An 18,402-nucleotide genomic window follows, 5' to 3' on the forward strand; every position below is an offset into this window, starting at 1 on the left:
ATTCCACAACTTAGCCTAAGTTGTACGTGTGTATTTCAACCGTAAGTTTTCACCGTCCAGAAACCCCCTCTATTTGCTAGTTTTGCAGGGTTTCCCAAATACATGAATTTACGGTAAACAATTCCTGTATAAATGCAAGGTCTAAGTACTGCCCTGTCCTGAATTATAACTTAAAACTTTATAAGGTTCAATACATAAATGACCTTATTAACTTGCAATACTGATGAGGCCAAAAGTACAACTCACTACCCAAATTGGCCCTAACACACCATAAGCAAAGGACTGGCTTAGCCCGTTGCATAACTATTAACCTGCTAACTGGCTGATTTGATCTCGGCTTTCCATACAGGAGAAACCACCTTGAAAGTCTTTGTCATTTAACTAAATTGCTTTGGATACCTAGCCGAGTTGTGTGTACCGCAATTATGAATACCTCTATTCGTATATATTAATAAATGCATAAGAAATTTATTAAGTATCCAAAGGTTTACCTTCAAAGTCTTTTGAAGATGACCACAGCCTCCATGTTTGGGTCAGAGGCCTGAAATTGAGTTTGTTCGAATCCCCTAATTGTATAATTTAACTTTAAGAAAATGTATAGTATACTGTAATAGTTAAGTTTTTATTCGTGATAATATGATCGTTTTAAAACATTTTACAGAAGGTAGTGACATTTCATTGCAAGCTTTTAGTGGAATTACATATTCAGATAATTTCTGAAAGGGATTCGGACACATACTTGTCAAGTTGCATAACAAAGCATAGATGGCCTTGGTAACAGACAACAGTAATCTGTTAGTAATATAAAAATGCATCACAAATGTTGTATGGAATGCCTATCTGGCAATTGAACAAAATTCACATCGCTATTACAATTATATTTGTTTTTTATTTAAGTTTCAGAACTATCTACGACACAGAATTCGTGTCAAATTGACGTCATTGTAGGACTCTTTGCCAACAAAGACTATATTCTGTAGTTTTTTTTTTTTTATATTTGTCAGTGTTTACTGTAACACTCTTGAAAGTATGAATGATATATTCTGGCCCATTTGTGCTTCTCTTGACTGAGGTAACACCATCCTAAATCATTGTCATATTTTAATAGAGCAATTTTCCCCGTAATCGTCAGAGATTTGGTCATGAGTAGAAACCTAAGGTAAATATTATTATATATATACTGTATATATATATATATATATATATATATATATATATATATATATATATATATATATATATATATAATGTGTGTGTATGTATTTATTTATGTATGTATGTATATATATACTGTAAATTTGTGGTAGTTATTTAGATCATCTAACCATCTAACTTAAGTTTTCCTCTTAATTTTTCTGTGATATTTCATTTCTTTTTATTTCTTTATTATGTCACCCATTATTTTAACCCTTATTTTCCCATTTCTCTTCAAATTTGTTTTGTATATATAGATCTATTTCAGTCAGAAACTCCCCAGAGTAAAGAAATCATGGCAAAAGAAATCAATGCCTCGTTTGATGAACTTACTTTTACTTTTACGGGTTTATTTCTCGCCCTCCGTCAGACACTAAAAGTCTGATCAGGCGGGCCTTGGTGTGTGAAAAAATAATTTCTTTCCAGTTAATATTTTGCTCTGTATCTTGTTAGTTATTTCGCTAGCATTTGTATTCAGGCTTAAGTTTTCAGGTCACTATTATAACACTTTCTAAAAAGATAAGTCTTCAGGTTTTTCTTGAAAGCTGCCACATTTTTGCTATTCTTGAACGGATGACAAAAAAAAAAAAAATAGAAAATCGAATGCACAATCGACAGTCAGAAATAAAGAATTTGATGATAGAAATTGGGGGAAAAGATCTAATCGAACATCTGATGTTTAGCCTACCAGAGATTGATGAAGATATATGTATCCCCGGAGAATTTGAGATGCTAATACTCGCAATATATAAAAAGGGAAATAATATTGAATCAGAAAAAAAGAAGAACATCTATTAAAACCACAATTAATGGTGATTTACCATAATTGCACATGGTGTTGTGATGTCTATAAAGAACAACGGAGAGTATTGAGATTGAAGTGAAGTAAGACAAGAAACTATATTTAGACCCATGTTATTACAATGTAGTGACTGACAAAGTAAATGACGTCAGTTGGGAAAAAAAATATAACGATAAGGAATATTGGAATTTGTTTCCCACACGGACAAAAAAAGAGCGGTAGAATTTGCTATAAAAAACTGTCGGCTTGGAGATCCTCAAAAAGTTCATAATGTACATAAATGTGCTGTGATAATCAACAAGGTAACGGAAAATAATAGATTGAAGCAAAGAACGGACTAGTATTAAGTATCACAGAATTGTAGGCTACACAGAAAGAAGGCAATTATAAATGAGAAAGGCAAAGGGCGGCGTATGTGATCTAAGAAATGTGTAAATATGGAGAAGAGGGAAGTAGGGAAATGACATTGGAAGGAGTGAGAAAGAAAATAAATGAAACAGTTGGTATTCCAACAATATGTGCTAATGTGGAGGCCTTGAGTGAAATGTGAGATGAAGATGAAAGATCTGGAAAACCTGCAATAAAGAATAATAAATATGTACAAACAACCAGCAAGTTCTCCATAATGTTCCATAACACCATAAATTCTGATAAAGAAAAAGATTAATCAGATAAATAAAGCAATTGTATAACCCTTAATGAAAGGCGTTGAACAAAAGTAATTAATAAATCATTTGTAAATGTATATGGAAAATATAAGAAACAAGAAATTGTGAGAAAGATATCCTGAAAAAAAAAGAAATGTAGGAAATGATTATTGAAATTTAGAGGAAACAATCGAAGAAAGTGATGAAAAAAATGAGATTCGTAGAAGAGAATAACCTACAGCCTTATATTGGGGAAATTGATATGAATAACAATGCATAATAATCGAAGCAAGGTTAAACAAGCTCAAAGTAAAAGCAAATTCCAGGGAAAAATGCAAAGGTGATGTTTGTGACCTGTGGGGAAAAAAAGACATCTATCTTCATGCCCAAAATTAGGAAAGCAGTCTGGTCATAAATCTGAAAGATTATCCCATGTCAAAACTAATAACAAGGTATCCCCACCCCCCCCCCACCCCTTACTTTACTTTTACGGGTTTATTTCTCGCCCTCCATCAGACACTAAAGGTCTGTTCAGGCGGGCCTTGGTGTGTGAAAATAATTTCTTTCCAGTTAATATAGAAGATAGAAGAGGCATCGCTACGTCCAGTATTTTGTAAGTTTTTTTTTTTTTAAAGTAGAGGAGAGATAAAATTTAAATGTAAGATTACTTGCATACCTAGGGTGGTCGTGAAAGTTTTATTTTATGGTTGAAATAAAGGGATGTTTCTTGTTCCTAACAGCTCATTTCACAAAATAAGTTTGTGGGCACTTCTCAATTTTTAATCTTTTTTTTTCAACCTTGAAATCAGTTGGAATAATACCTTGTTATCATTTGAGATAACCTATTGTGGTGTTTTTAGACGTAGAATCTGTCTTGTGTACTCCCTTTTGGAAAAAATCTCAAAATATCAAGAAAGATAGAAGTAGGCCAATGCTCCAATAGAAGAAAGGTCGATAGCAGGTCATATGCTAATACACGGTAGAACCAATATACAGATTTTGTAATTATAAATGTTTCTATAAATCATATCTGAAATAATGTATTAAAGAGATTTGGAAACTGATAGGGTTGAATGAAGCACTGATAGTGGATAAAATGAATGAAAAAAGGCATAGCAGTCGTTAACTGTACCACAGGAACAACAGATAGCATTGGGATTGAGGGAAAAGTAAGGCGAGGAATTATATGTAGACAAAAGCCAAGCAATATAGTGACACAACCTGGATGGCACCTCTAGAAAATATTTAATAAAAAGAATCCCTGATAATTGTAGAAGGAAGTAAATGAGTACAATGTTCTATAAGTAATTTCCATGATTTGGCTACCTTGCATAAGTTCAATATTTGTACTAATTCCAAAAAAATAGGTTGTTTTAGTGATTAACAAAGGTAATAAAAATAAATAAGAAATTGATGCAAAGGCGAAGAAGGGCCCAGTAAGTTTGGTTAAGAAATACAATTTTTCTGGAAGAATGATACGCAGAGAAAGGTAAGAAAGAAATGAGCATGAATAAGAAAAGCCAAATCGTCGTATACATGGTCTAAGATATACACATATATGGAAACGAAAAATGGCATTGGAGGTCATAAAGAAAATATAAGAGTTGTTCCAACAGTATTTACTTGGGAATGAAATAAGAGGTAAAACAATGAAAGATATAGAAAACTTTAAATACAGAATGATAACAAATATTCATGAACTCCCATAAAGTATTTTAAACTAAGGCATCATAATAGAAACCGGAATATGGCCTGTGTCTTGTAGAATTGACAGAAAATAATGTTGCACCTAGTAAAGAGCCTATAGATCTATTTTAAGGATTGCGGAGTGATCCAGTAGCAACTAGGAACCCTGTGGGAGGAAGAATCCTCTGGGAAAAGGAAATACTTAAACAAATTACAAATCAACATTAGAAAAAGTGAAACCTAAAGAAAGTAAATCTACTGGGTTGCCGTTACAAAGCCTACGACCCAACACTTATGGTAGACTTGATTGGAGTTAGTGTATTTGTTTGTGTGTGCTTTCGTGTTGTCAGTGCCAACTTCATGTGCCTTGCCAGGTTGACTGTCTAAATCGAGACCTGCTTGCTAACCTTTAGTTGATCGTTAAGAACCTGGAACAGTAATCTGCGTGTCTAGATAAGGATAAAATGTTGCGGAAAGCCATAAATCGGTCGTTAAGGGTTGTAAGAACTGTGTCAAATACGGATAGACGAGGCATCGCTACGTCCAGTATTTTGTAAGTTTTTTTTTTTTTTTTAACCTTTCTGGGTCAGTGAAACTTCCATATGGAGATAATGCAATCAGTGTGTCTCTACACTTGTGTGGGATTTGATTTAATTGTTGATATATGTGTGTGTGTGTGTGTATATATATATATATATATATATATATATATATATATATATATATATATATATATATATATATATATATATATTATATGAACAATCAATCAAATGCCACAAAAGTATAAAGAATATCGTTTTTAGAGATTGTTAAAAATTCAAAATAGTTAACATAAAGTTTGGGTTATACATGTTAAACTTTTTCAATGCATTTTATGTCAAAGTGCCAGTAAATATATTAATCAGTCAAGTAAAAAGCGCACAAGAATTATTATTATTTTTTTTTTTTTTTTTTTGAGTAATGAATGTGTTAGTATGTGTATTTTTGTTAGCATGTTTTTCCGATGGGGTTTTCCCATACGCATACTCTGGATAACACTTATATGTTTTTAAAAAATAAACAATAAACATATATAAAAACCTTACAAACCCATTTATAATATATATGTACATATTTACATTTTCATTATATACATCCGTTTCAAATATCTTTTTATTTGCCTTACTAGAAGGGATGCTTTTCAGGTTCTATACTGCAAGGGAACCCTAGTCTGTGCAGGACCATTTATCGTATACATTCATGTTATCACATACGTTCCAAGGTATACATCATTTCACACCACATATTGCACGTTTATTGTCAAATCCATATTATTGAAGGACTGAAAACATGAAAGTTCAATTTCTTCATGAAAATTTTAATATCTTGTTTTCTGATGTGTAGTAGGAGCTTATTATATAATCCAGGGTCACATATTTGATAGATCTAGAACCTACAGTAGATATATATCTTGATTCCAATAATTTGAAACCATCTGTAACTATTCTCGTGTCAACTCAATTTGTTGGCTACACGATATGTAGGAAGTCTCTTAGATATTTACGATAGCTTGGTGAATTATTGTACATATTTTAAACTCAATTTTTGCTTTAATAGGCAGCCACCATAAATCTATTAGTATAGGAGTGAATCTTTCTCAGGGTGGGATACCTTTTATCAGTCTTGCTCCTTCTGTTTATTATGTTTTGCATCTTGAGTTGCACTTTTGTTAGATTATGGAAGGAGTTACAGTAGTCAATCCTTGTAATAACACAACTTAAAACAAGTTTCGTTACAGAATGTTCGTCCAGGTACTTCTTTATAAAAGCAATGTTTCTAAGATGATATTCTACTTCCTTATTTATTTGGTCATTGAAAGACTAATAACAGTCAAGAGATACGGTACTCCTAGATCACGAACTTTACTGGATACTAGGACAGAGTTTTTATTCATGTTTATTTGAATATCACCCAAGTTTCTTAGGCTATTTTTATGTTTCCTTCCAATCACCATATTCTTAGTTTTATTTCTATATAATTTTAGTTGTTTAATTTTTATCCATTTCCTAACACTGGTAAGATTGTGGTTTAGAATTTCAGCAGTATTATCTATAACACTTATGGAGAAGTAAAATTGTGTATCGTCTGCAAATATTTTGGTGACTCCTTTCTGTTATACTTTATATTCGAGACAGAAATAAGTCCCATACGTAAACACATTCCTAAATATAATTAGATTTTCTCACAGGAGACAGGTTTCTATAGAAAATATTGTGTTAATGTTTGGGTATTTGGGTGGCGTAATTCTTTCAGCCTTCTCTTGCAAAACTGTGTACTGTATGAGCTTCATATAGAGAAGACAAATCATGTGGTCACTGTATATTTCTCGTCATGAGTTTTTGGTCTCGTATAATTTTTTTGATGAAATCTTTGAAAATGGTAGTTAATCTCATGGAGGAACTCTAGGGAAAAATAATATTACATCATGACAGATAGTTGCTTTTCGTGTGGATTTTTAGGGGATGGGATAGAAAGTGGGTAGGATGTGAACCTTGTAAGAGGTACTACCAAGAAGTGTGCTTGTTTAGATGCCAACATCAGAGATAAAAGTATAATAAAATGGAAATGGCTTTACCCTATGTGTGTAGATAAAGACAAAATAGCCATGACGAAGATGTTGAAAATGGAGATAGAACTAAAGAAGAGAAACCTCGCTATAGGGGAACATGAAGGGAGTGTTACTGAATTGGAAAATCATATCTGTGCTGTCTGCTACAGCAGGAAATTCCATCCAGGCTACAGACCCGAAAACAACTGATCTCACTGAGAAGATGGATAATCTAGCAAAGAATATGGAATCAATTAAGCTAACACTTCCAACACTGATGATCCCAAAAAATGAGAAAAAGCCATACACTGTTAAGGAAAAAACCTACTAGTAATTAAATAAACTAAATCATCAGGTACAATCATCGACAGGAAAATTGAGGTTGAAATTGTACTCAAGGATATAACAATTCTTAATATGAGTTTAACTTCAAATGGAAATGGAAATTTTTCTGATGAAAAGATCAGATATGAAACTGCAAACAAGATTGAAATCATGGATTCAGACACGCTAAGACGAGAAAAATTGGAAAATTAAAACTGAAGATGATATGCAATGTAGCCTATATAATGATGAAGGTTAAGTCTTAAATTCTTTGTTTCAAAGGAATCATTGCCTGAACTTAATTCAAAATATATAAGAGAAGGAAAGGCTGGTATTTAAGGAAAGTGCTGCTGGTGGGACTATTCAATATTATTATTATTATTACTAAGCTATAACCTTAGTTGGAAAAGCAAGATGGTATAATACCAAGAGCTCCAACAGGGAAAAATAGCCCAGTGAGGAAAGGAAACAAGGAAATAGATAAACTGCAAGAGAAGTAATCAAAATTTTTAAGAACAGTAAGTACGTTAAAACATACCTCGTATATAAATTAAAAGCTTCAAGAAACAAGAGGAAGAGAAAGGAGATAGAATAGTGTGCTCAAGTGTACCCTCAAGCAAGAGGACTCTACTTCAAGACAGTGGAAGACCATGGTATAAAGGCTATGGCACTACCCAAGACTAGAGAACAGTGGTTTGATTTTTGAGTGTCCTTCTCCTAGAAGAGCTACTTACCATATCTCAAGTCTCTTCTACCCTTACCAAGAGGAAAGTAGCCACTGGACCATAAAAGTACAATAGTTAATCCCTTGAGCAAATAAGAATTGTTTGGTAATCTCAGTGTTGTCAACTGTATGAGGACAGTGGAGAATATATAAGGAATAGACCAGATTTTTCAGTAATGTGTAGGCAGAGGAAAATGAGCTGTAACCAGAGAGAAGGATCCAATGTAGTATTGCAATTTTTTTTTTTTTTTTTTTTTTTTTTTTTTTTTTTTTTTTTGCTGCTTTGGCCCTTGCCAGGGAGGTAATTTTGTTTGTCTTGTTTACTGTGTGAGTAAGTTATCCACATAGTTGATAATATTCTTAGTCTTTATGTATTGTGTAGGATTGTACTGCATACAAAAAAAAGATTATTTTCATGTCGTGAAGCTTTGTTTTAGGGAGTTCTGACTACTATAATATAGTAAACATAAAAGTGTAAACCTGGCAAGATGAATTTCACATTCTGCATTAGTGGTTGGTAATCTGCCAAAATCAGGAGACTTCTTGCAAGTTATCTAGAGGATGTTTGCAGATATTTGTACCTAAGTGGGCTGAGTGGATTTTATTTGTTTATCCTTGATTGCTATGCTATCATTCTTAAGATTTTATATGTGAATATAATACTAAAGTTAAGTTGAATTATGTCATATTTAGACAAATTTAGGGGTGAGTACTATAATGATTTTGTTATAATAGGGTATTTTAGGCAGGTTTATAGTAATGCAGATGAACGAGGTAACTGTCTTTTAACTTGAATACCAAATCTGAGTTTATAATCAATATAATAATCCTATAATTTACTGTTTCATGCTAATACCTACTGTATTTAGTTTTTAATTTGATGTGAGTGATAAAAAAGATATGTCCATGAAATGTAGAAACCTCATACTTTACTCCCTTAATAATACTATAATTGTCAGTACAGTTCACACATTCATTATGGTTCATTCGTTAGATAGAAAATTTGTTTCGTTGTTTTTATTATCTTAATTTAGCTGTATGCTTGCTTTGTTCCCATTTGCTTTGCATTTATGACTGATTGGAAGTATCCTTTTGACGATCCTAAATGCAATATTAATTGAAGAAAGGAGATTTAAGTATATTTCTTTATGTACAGCAATACATGTTTCAAACATTAGTTTTTTGGAAATGTTGTACCACATTTTTTTAAATTAGTGTAGACAGTCAGTATCAGTATAGAGTACAGTAGTGTATTTCCTCATGATACCAAAAAGATATCTCAGTGTGTGTGTATCATTTTTCAATATTAAACTTACCCGATAATCATGTAGCTGTCAACTCCGTTGCCCGACAGAATTCTACGGAAGGGATACGCCAGCGATCACTATACTAGAAGGGGGTGTACTCACCAGCGCCACCTGTGGCCAGGTACTGCAGTACTTCTTGTTGACACCACCTCAATTTTTCCTCTGTCGTGCTTCCGGCAAGACGTTCATGGATACGCTTATAATTTTGGAGTATTGTTCACGGTTTTTGGTGAAGTATTTCTCTAAGATTTCAGCTTTCGCTTTACTGGAAACTTTTCTATTAGCTTAGATAGCTTTTATTTTGATTTGATTATTGGTTAACGATCTTTTGCTTGATTTGGAATCCTCCTTTGACTAGCTCTTTGATTCAAGATGTCCGACCTTTCACAAGCCCCTCCCCATAGACGATGTAGGTCTTGTAATAGGCGTATTCCGAAGGCCTCGGTTGATCCTCACACCGCTTGTTCCGACTGTAGGGAAATTGCCTGTCAGTTGGAAGATCGATGTGAGGAATGCGCCGGACTTTCGGAACTTGAGTTTGTTCGATTTCTTAAATATACCACTAAGTTAGAGAGAGAGAGAGTTAGGAGGAGTTCTGCTCGCTCTTCGCTTTTTTCCTCACCTCATGATCCTCAACCTTTTCCTCCCCCTGTAGTGGCTACCCCCGATCCTACTATTTGTGCTCAGCCTGATATGTCCGATGTTTTGCGTGCCATTCAGGCTTTAGGTGACAAAGTGGAATCGGTAGTGAGTGACCACAAGTTCCTCTTGGCGGACGTCAAGGAACTTAAGGTCAAAAGTGCAGTGGGAAGTGGTAGTGCCAGTGCTGTGCCGAGTGCTAGTGTCAGTGCGGTGCCGAGTGCTAGTGTCAGTGTCAGTGTTGTGCGTGAGGGTACTTCTGTGCGTGCCAGTCGTCCTCCCAGTCCGGGACCTCTTGCAAGCTCCCAAGCCCAGGGGAGAAGCAATGTCGAAGGGCAAAAGGGTTCGGCAGGCCTTGATTGGCGCACAGAAGTATCCTCGGTGGTTGCGGGCGTGTCTTACAGAGACCGTCACTCCCACCCGCAGACGATTGAGCCCTTATTTTTCTCGTCTGCAGAAGAAATTTCGGGGAGAAAACGCTGGACTCAGGTCTCAAGACCTCTTAAACGTAAAGTCCAGACCTCAAGAGTTCAACAACCCGGATGCAGTCATTGGGTTAGCTCTGACTCTCCGCAGTCATCAGGTGACTGCACACCTCCTAAGAGAGGTAAGGCGATACCTCAACAGACCTCATCTTCTGTTAAGGTTTTGCCTCAACAGACCTTATCGTCTGTTGATCCCAAGATGACTTTGCTGCAGTCCATGCAGTCGCAGCTTGCGGTCTTAATGCGTGAGTTTCAGGCAGAGAAGGTTACACCTCCTCCTGCGAGCGCTCCGCCTCACCACAGTCCAGTCTGCCAGGCGTACGAAGTTGAGGTTCCTCAGGCTACCTTACCGCGTTCGGAGTTGCCAGTTACCAGCGTTGTGCAGCAACCTCCACCTTCCTTAAGGCAACCTCAGCAATGGGAACAGGAGTCTTATGCTTTGAGGCAAGATTTTCTTGCGGTTAGACCTTCTTCGAGGCAACAACCTCTTGAGGTACGACAACCTCTACCATCCTTGAGTCAGCCACCTCAGCTCTCGCAGCTGCTACCTCAACTTTCCTCAAGGCGAGAGCCTCAACTCTTGAGGCTAGCACCTCAGGAACCTCAACTCGTGAGACAGGAACTGCGTTCTGCGCAGCTACTACCTCAACTCTCGCAGCTCACACCTCAAGAACCTCAACTCGTGAGACAGGAACCTGCTACTGCGCATCCACCTCAACCCTTGAAGCAAGCGCAACTCTTGAGACAGGAAACTCATGCTAGGAGTCAGCCACCTCAACGCATGCACCTACCTTCCTCTACTCTACTTGACCAGTCTTTGCAGCCTGAACCTCAGGTTTTAATACAGTCGCCTCTCTCCACACTTGCTCCTCAAACCGCCGCAGAACCTCCTTCATCCCAACCTCTTGACTTTGTTGTTACCAGCCCTCATCCTCTTCAACAGAGACTTGAGGATGAAACCGCAAGTGTTTATGCACCCGCTTGTCAAGATTCTGCTGTTCAGCACACCGCTGTAACTTTACCTCTCGCTTCGCAACACTCTGGTGATGAGGTTTCTGAGGAGGAAGCTGCGCACCTAGATGATCCCTCTTCGGACGTGGAGGATCCCAAGTCTTCTCCTCCCTCCATTGACTTTCGCAAGGTCCTGGCTCTTTTCAGAGAGGTTTACCCGGATCATTTTGTTTCTGCTACACCTCGCTCTCCTCCATCTGAGTTTTCGCTAGGCATGCAACCTGTTAAGTCGGCCTATACTAAGCTCGTCTTTGCGAGATCTTCTAAGAGAGCTTTAAGAATATTAGGGGATTGGTTGCAGTCCAAACAGCAACTAGGGAAGACTTCTTTTATGTTCCCTCCTACTAAGCTGACGTCTAAGGCGGGCGTATGGTATGCCACAGGAGAGGAACCAGGCTTGGGAGTCCCTGCCTCTGCCCAGGCTGACTTCTCAAGTTTGGTTGACTCTCCACGTAGATCAGCTATGAGGCGCTCTAAGGTCTGCTGGACCTTTTCCGACTTAGACCACTTCTTAAAGGGTATTTTTCATGCCTTTGAGATTTTTAATTTTCTCGACTGGTGCCTGGGGGCCTTGAGCAAGAAGACTGCCCCTGCGGACAAGGACTCAGCCATGCTTATAATGTCCTGTATGGATAAAGCAATTCGGGATGGGTCCGGCGAACTTGCATCAATGTTTGTTTCAGGAGTACTCAAGAAAAGGGAACAACTTTGCACTTTTCTTTCTACTGGCATCACCTCTTGTCAAAGGTCTCAGTTACTTTTTGCTCCGCTTTCTAAGTTCCTGTTTCCTGAGGAGCTTATCAAAGAATTGTCTGCGGCCCTTATTCAGAAGGACACTCATGACCTTGTGGCCTCTTCAGCTCGTAAGGCTAAGGTTGCTCCTTCAGTTCCCAGAACCTACCGCACCCCAGTAGCCGATACTCCTGCTACGAGATTTATTCCGCCCTTTCGTGGCAGAGCCCCCAGCCGAGGAAGTACCCGTCCAGACTCTTCCAGGAGCAGGTCTAGGAAAGGTCCCAAGACTTCAAAAGGCAAACACTGACTCTCCTCCTCTCCAGACAGCAGTAGGAGCCAGACTCAAGACCTTCTGGCAAGCTTGGGAAAGAAGAGGTGCAGACGCCCAGTCTGTCAAGTGGCTAAGGGAGGGTTACAGGATACCATTCTGCCGCAATCCCCCTCTGACCACTTCTCCCATCAACCTCTCTCCCAACTACAAGGTAAAGGACAAGAGGCTAGCGTTACACCAGGAGGTGTCGCTCCTGTTACAGAAGAAGGCAGTGGTGATAGTCCGGGACCATCAATCCCCGGGCTTCTACAACCGTCTCTTTCTGGTGGCCAAGAAGACAGGAGGTTGGAGACCGGTGCTGGACGTCAGCGCGCTCAATGCTTATGTCACCAAGCAGACGTTCACTATGGAGACGACGAAGTCGGTCCTAGCAGCGGTCAGGCAGGAGGACTGGATGGTCTCGTTGGATCTGAAAGACGCTTACTTTCACGTTCCTATTCATCCAGACTCCCAACCTTTCCTGAGATTCGTTTTTGGAAAGGTTGTGTACCAATTCCAAGCCCTGTGTTTTGGCCTAAGCACAGCTCCTATGGTGTTTACGCATCTGATGAGGAATATTGCAAAATTCCTCCACTCTTCGAACATCAGAGCCTCCCTTTATTTAGACGACTGGCTGTTAAGAGCCCCCACAAGTCGTCGCTGTCTGGAGAGTCTCAACTGGACTTTGGACTTGATCAAGGAACTGGGTCTATTGGTCAACTTAGAGAAGTCCCTACTCATTCCCTCCCAATCCATCGTTTACCTGGGAATGGAGATTCGGAGTCAGGCTTTTCGGGCTTTTCCATCGGCCCCAAGGATAAGCCAAGCCCTAGAATGCATCCTGAGCATGCTGAAGAGGAACAGTTGCTCGGTGAGACAGTGGATGAGTCTAACAGGGACCCTGTCATCGTTAGCCCTGTTCGTCGAGTTAGGGAGACTCCACCTCCGCCCTCTCCAATTCCATCTAGCAGCTCATTGGGACAAGGAATTGACGCTCGAAGCAGTCTCTATTCCTGTCACCAAAGAGATGAAGACTACTCTCTTGTGGTGGAAAACCAACATCCTTCTCAAGGAGGGTCTATCGTTAGCGATTCAGACCCCCAATCTTCATCTCTTCTCGGACGCATCAGACTCGGGCTGGGGCGCGACCTTGAACGGACAGGAATGCTCGGGAACATGGAACAAGGAACAGGAAACGCTCCACATCAACTGCAAGGAGCTGCTGGCAGTTCATCTGGCCTTAATGAACTTCAAGTCCCTCCTGTTAGGCAAGGTGGTGGAGGTGAACTCCGACAACACCACAGCCTTGGCTTACATCTCCAAGCAGGGAGGGACCCATTCGAGGAAGCTGTACGAGATAGCAAGGGACCTCCTCATTTGGTCAAGAAGTCTAAATCTCACTCTGGTAACGAGGTTCATTCAGGGCAACATGAACGTCTCAGCAGATCGCCTCAGCAGAAAAGATCAAGTCATCCCCACGGAATGGACCCTTCACAAGAGCGTGTGCAACAGACTTTGGACCTTGTGGGGTCAGCCTACGATAGATCTGTTCGCCACCTCCATGACCAAGAGGCTTCCTTTGTACTGTTCCCCAGTTCCAGACCCAGCAGCAGTTCACGTGGATGCTTTTCTGCTGAATTGGTCCCATCTCGACCTATATGCATTCCCGCCGTTCAAGATCATCAACAGAGTCATTCAGAAGTTCGTCTCGCACGAAGGGACACGGCTGACGCTGGTTGCTCCCCTTTGGCCTGCAAGAGAATGGTTCACAGAGGTACTACAATGGCTGGTCGACGTTCCCAGGACTCTCCCTCTAAGAGTGGACCTTCTACGTCAACCTCACGTAAACAAGGTACACCCAAACCTCCACGCTCTTCGTCTGACTGCCTTCAGACTGTCGAAAGATTCGCTAGAGCTAGAGGCTTTTCGAAGGAGGCAGCCAGAGCGATTGCCAGAGCAAGGAGGGTATCCACTCGTAGAGTCTACCAATCCAAGTGGGAAGTCTTCCGAAGCTGGTGCAGAGCCAATGCAGTTTCCTCTACCAATACCTCTGTAACCCAAGTAGCTGACTTCCTATTACATCTAAGGAATGTGAGATCCCTTTCGGCTCCGACGATTAAAGGGTACAGAAGTATGTTGGCTTCAGTTCTCCGCCACAGAGGTTTGGACCTTTCATCCAACAAGGACCTTCAAGACATCCTTAAATCTTTCGAGACTTCTAAAGAACGTCGTCTATCCACTCCAGGCTGGAATCTAGACGTAGTCTTAAGGTTCCTTATGTCTCCTAGGTTCGAACCTCTCCAGTCAGCTTCCTTCAAAGACCTTACTCTCAAAACTCTTTTCCTCGTCTGCCTTGCAACAGCTAAAAGAGTTAGTGAGGTTCACGCCTTCAGCAAGAACATTGGGTTCACATCCGAATCAGCAACATGTTCTTTACAGCTCGGATTTTTAGCTAAGAATGAACTTCCTTCACGTCCTTGGCCTAGATCGTTTGAAATTCCTAGCCTTTCCAACATGGTGGGTAACGAGCTAGAAAGAGTTCTTTGCCCTGTCAGAGCTCTGAAATACTATCTTAATAGGTCAAAACCTATACGAGGACAGTCAGAAGCCTTATGGTGTGCAATCAAGAAACCTTCGATGCCTATGTCCAAAAACGCAGTTTCGTATTATATAAGGCTTCTGATTAGAGAAGCCCATTCTCACATGAAGGATGAAGACCTTGCTTTGCTGAAGGTAAGGACCCACGAAGTGAGAGCTGTAGCCACTTCGATGGCCTTTAAACAGAACCGTTCTCTGCAGAGCATTATGGATGCAACTTATTGGAGGAGCAAGTCAGTGTTTGCATCATTTTATCTTAAAGATGTCCAGTCTCTTTACGAGAACTGCTACACCCTGGGACCATTCGTAGCAGCGAGTGCAGTAGTAGGTGAGGGCTCAGCCACTACATTCCCTTAATCCCATAACCTTTTTTAACCTTTCTCTTGAATGCTTTTATTGTTGTTTTTTGGTTGTTACGGTAGGCTAAGAAGCCTTCCGCATCCTTTTTGATTTGGCGGGTGGTCAATTCGTTCTTGAGAAGCGCCTGGGTTAAAGGTTGTGTAGAGGTCCTTTAGTATGGGTTGCAGCCCTGTATACTTCAGCACCTTTGGGTTGTTCAGCCTCCTAAGAGGAACGCTGCGCTCAGTAAGGAAGACGAACTTATTAAAGGCAGAGTAATGGTTCAAGTCGACTTCCTTACCAGGTACTTATAATTTCATTGTTATTTTGAATAACTGATAATATGAAATACGGGATACTTAGCTATCTTATAGTCATGTACACTGGTTTTCACCCACCTCCCTGGGTGTGAATCAGCTACATGATTATCGGGTAAGTTTAATATTGAAAAATGTTATTTTCATTAGTAAAATAAATTTTTGAATATACTTACCCGATAATCATGATTTAATTGACCCACCCTTCCTCCCCATAGAGAACCAGTGGACCGAGGAAAAATTGAGGTGGTGTCAACAAGAAGTACTGCAGTACCTGGCCACAGGTGGCGCTGGTGAGTACACCCCCTTCTAGTATAGTGATCGCTGGCGTATCCCTTCCGTAGAATTCTGTCGGGCAACGGAGTTGACAGCTACATGATTATCGGGTAAGTATATTCAAAAATTTATTTTACTAATGAAAATAACATTTTGTTAAGCTCATGTAAGAATGGCTCACTGCCATTCAAAACATGTTTCAACCATTTGTTTCTCTTAGGCTTAAAAGAATTAAGATCAAGATTATCTTTCCTATTCTACAGGAACTATACGATATTTTATGCCACTAATATATCTGTAGAATTGTTAATTGAGCTCCTACTTCAGTGAGTGGAAGTTGTAGTTATCTGACTCGTGATGCAATCATTCGGACTAGCTGACCTTAAAGTTGTTTCTACATGGATACAAACCCACTGTGCTTTATTAGAACTATTTTCCGATTACAGTAGTTGGGACTCGGCTGTTAAGATTCATAACGAGGTGTTGGTAGCTACTGTTTGGTGGTTGGGAAGCTCTACCAGCACACTGTGTAACCATTTTTTCAGCTGCCAGATAATGAACATATTTCCGGCATCCTCAACTGGTTGTTTGAATTTCTTCTAGTTTATTCATGAAAGATGTAAAGGGTCTGAAAGTTTCTCAATAACTGTAGCTGACTGACAGCTTCTGTGTACCTGCTGATATACGTAGTGATGACGATATGCAATATATGAAATACTGGATTGCTCAGGAGCACTTACTCCAGTGAGTGGAGGAATGTTAGGAGCCAGGCTACCATCTTGGTTTTCTTATCTCCGAATCCAGTTGTCTGAAAAGAGCAAACCTGTTTGCGGACTAGCGACAGTTTATACAGTACTGTACAGTAGAAGGATCTGAAGTGATTTAAGAACGGTGATTGACTCTTCCTGATATTAATCTTTGGGACCATCGTTCAATTTGTTCATTATGTATGTTGCATAAGATTTTTCATAACTCTGACCATCCTTTACATTCAGATCTCCCTGGACAATTCTATCCTGTTTGTAATACTAGGCAGGCAGTTAATTCTAATAGCCAGGCCTTCTCCATCATGAGGCTCAATACTACACAGTATTCTAGAAGTTTTATTCCAGCTGTTACCAAGTTGTGGAATGATCTTCCTAATCGGGTAGTTGAATCAGTAGAACTTCAAAAGTTCAAAGTTGGAGTAAATGTTTTTATGTTGACCAGGCTGACATGAGTCTTTTTATAGTTTATATATGACATATCTGTTTTGACGTTGTTAATAGTTTATATAGGACATATCTGTTTTGACGTTGTCACTGATTTTAGAATGATTTATTGTTAATTTATTCTCGTCATTTATTTATTTCCTTATTTCCTTTCCTCACTGGGCTATTTTTCCCTGTTGGAGCCCTTGGGCTTATAGCATCTTGCTTTTCCAACTAGGGTTGTAGCTTGGCTAGTAATAATAATAATAATAGTACCACTTGGCAAAACTTGAGAAGTTAGGCTAGGGTCTGAAACAACCCAGGTTAGGATAGAATCTCTGCCTTTCCCCAGGGATTCGCTAGCCTTCTTAGACTGAACAAAAGAAGCCAAATATAGAAAACCTTAGGAACCTCATTACTATCCAAGCTTGAAAGCTTGTCAAAGGCTGCAGTGGCATTATCATTATCATCCCCATTGTAAACAATTAGCCTAGTCATCTCTGGATTTTTCCCTTATCTAAAAGTTAGTTGTCCCTGTACAAATACAAACTCATCCTTTAACAGAAGTATGACTTTAGCAAAAGTGGAACAGCTATTTAAGCTTTAAAGAAAGTATACATGCTGTAGTTGTCTGTCAGGTGCCTCACCCGACAACAGATGGAGCAACCCTCCATTGTAATTCGGCCACTTAACAGTACAGTACAGTACTGACATACTTCTTAGCATTCTTATGTGGCTGTTTTAATTTTTTACTTTTTTTTTTTTTTCTTCAAATTGAGTAGCCTAAATGCCCTGGCAGACAATTGTGGTTTATGGATAATAATCAAAGAAGTCAAGGAAATTCAGTGTTTCCTGATAACTGTAATTTTGAGATAGGTTTTTGTGCTGGCTGTTGTTAGCCAATGTACTGGTTCCTGCAGGTTGCATGTCTTGCTGTTTTATCCCTCATGTGGCCTTACAACGACAATGAAAAAAGTGAATTAAGGAATTTATTATCCTTAGACTTCACTGGTGGTCCATCAAGGGATCAGTCTGCATCTGACTGAGTGTGAAAAGGGAAGAGGGTTGTCTTTCTCCTTTCCATCATGTCCTTATGTCTTCCAGACTGCGGCAAGGTGCTAAGGACGCATCTCTTGGTTGTGCTGTTAGGGCCTATTCCCAAGGAGATTTTTGTCATTGGACTGCACAACTACCATTTAAGACAAACTTCAAAACCTACCTTCCTTTT

General features: G+C 39.2%; 2 protein-coding genes across 3 annotated transcripts in view; one reads left to right on the top strand and one right to left on the bottom strand.

Annotated features, from left to right (window-relative positions):
* LOC137623617 (dnaJ homolog subfamily C member 4-like) overlaps positions 1–550 on the bottom strand; it is a 47,414-nt gene extending 46,864 nt beyond the window's left edge. The window contains exon 1 of the mRNA XM_068354453.1: positions 492–550. The gene's annotated coding sequence lies outside the window, so the exon portion shown is untranslated. The remainder of the gene's footprint in view (positions 1–491) is intronic.
* Positions 1–18,402, top strand: part of Nmdmc (NAD-dependent methylenetetrahydrofolate dehydrogenase) — a 140,676-nt gene that overhangs the window by 73,268 nt on the left and 49,006 nt on the right. The window contains exon 1 of one of the 2 annotated variants that reach the window (XM_068354461.1): positions 4,650–4,882. The exons of the other annotated variant lie outside the window; for it this stretch is intronic. Coding sequence (XP_068210562.1) covers positions 4,794–4,882 — 89 coding nt within the window. The 5' untranslated portion in view covers positions 4,650–4,793. Of the gene's footprint in view, positions 1–4,649; positions 4,883–18,402 lie in introns of those variants that run through there. 2 annotated transcript variants of the gene reach the window in all.

Source organism: Palaemon carinicauda, chromosome 2, assembly GCF_036898095.1.
Source record: "Palaemon carinicauda isolate YSFRI2023 chromosome 2, ASM3689809v2, whole genome shotgun sequence".
Lineage (NCBI taxonomy): Eukaryota > Metazoa > Arthropoda > Malacostraca > Decapoda > Palaemonidae > Palaemon > Palaemon carinicauda.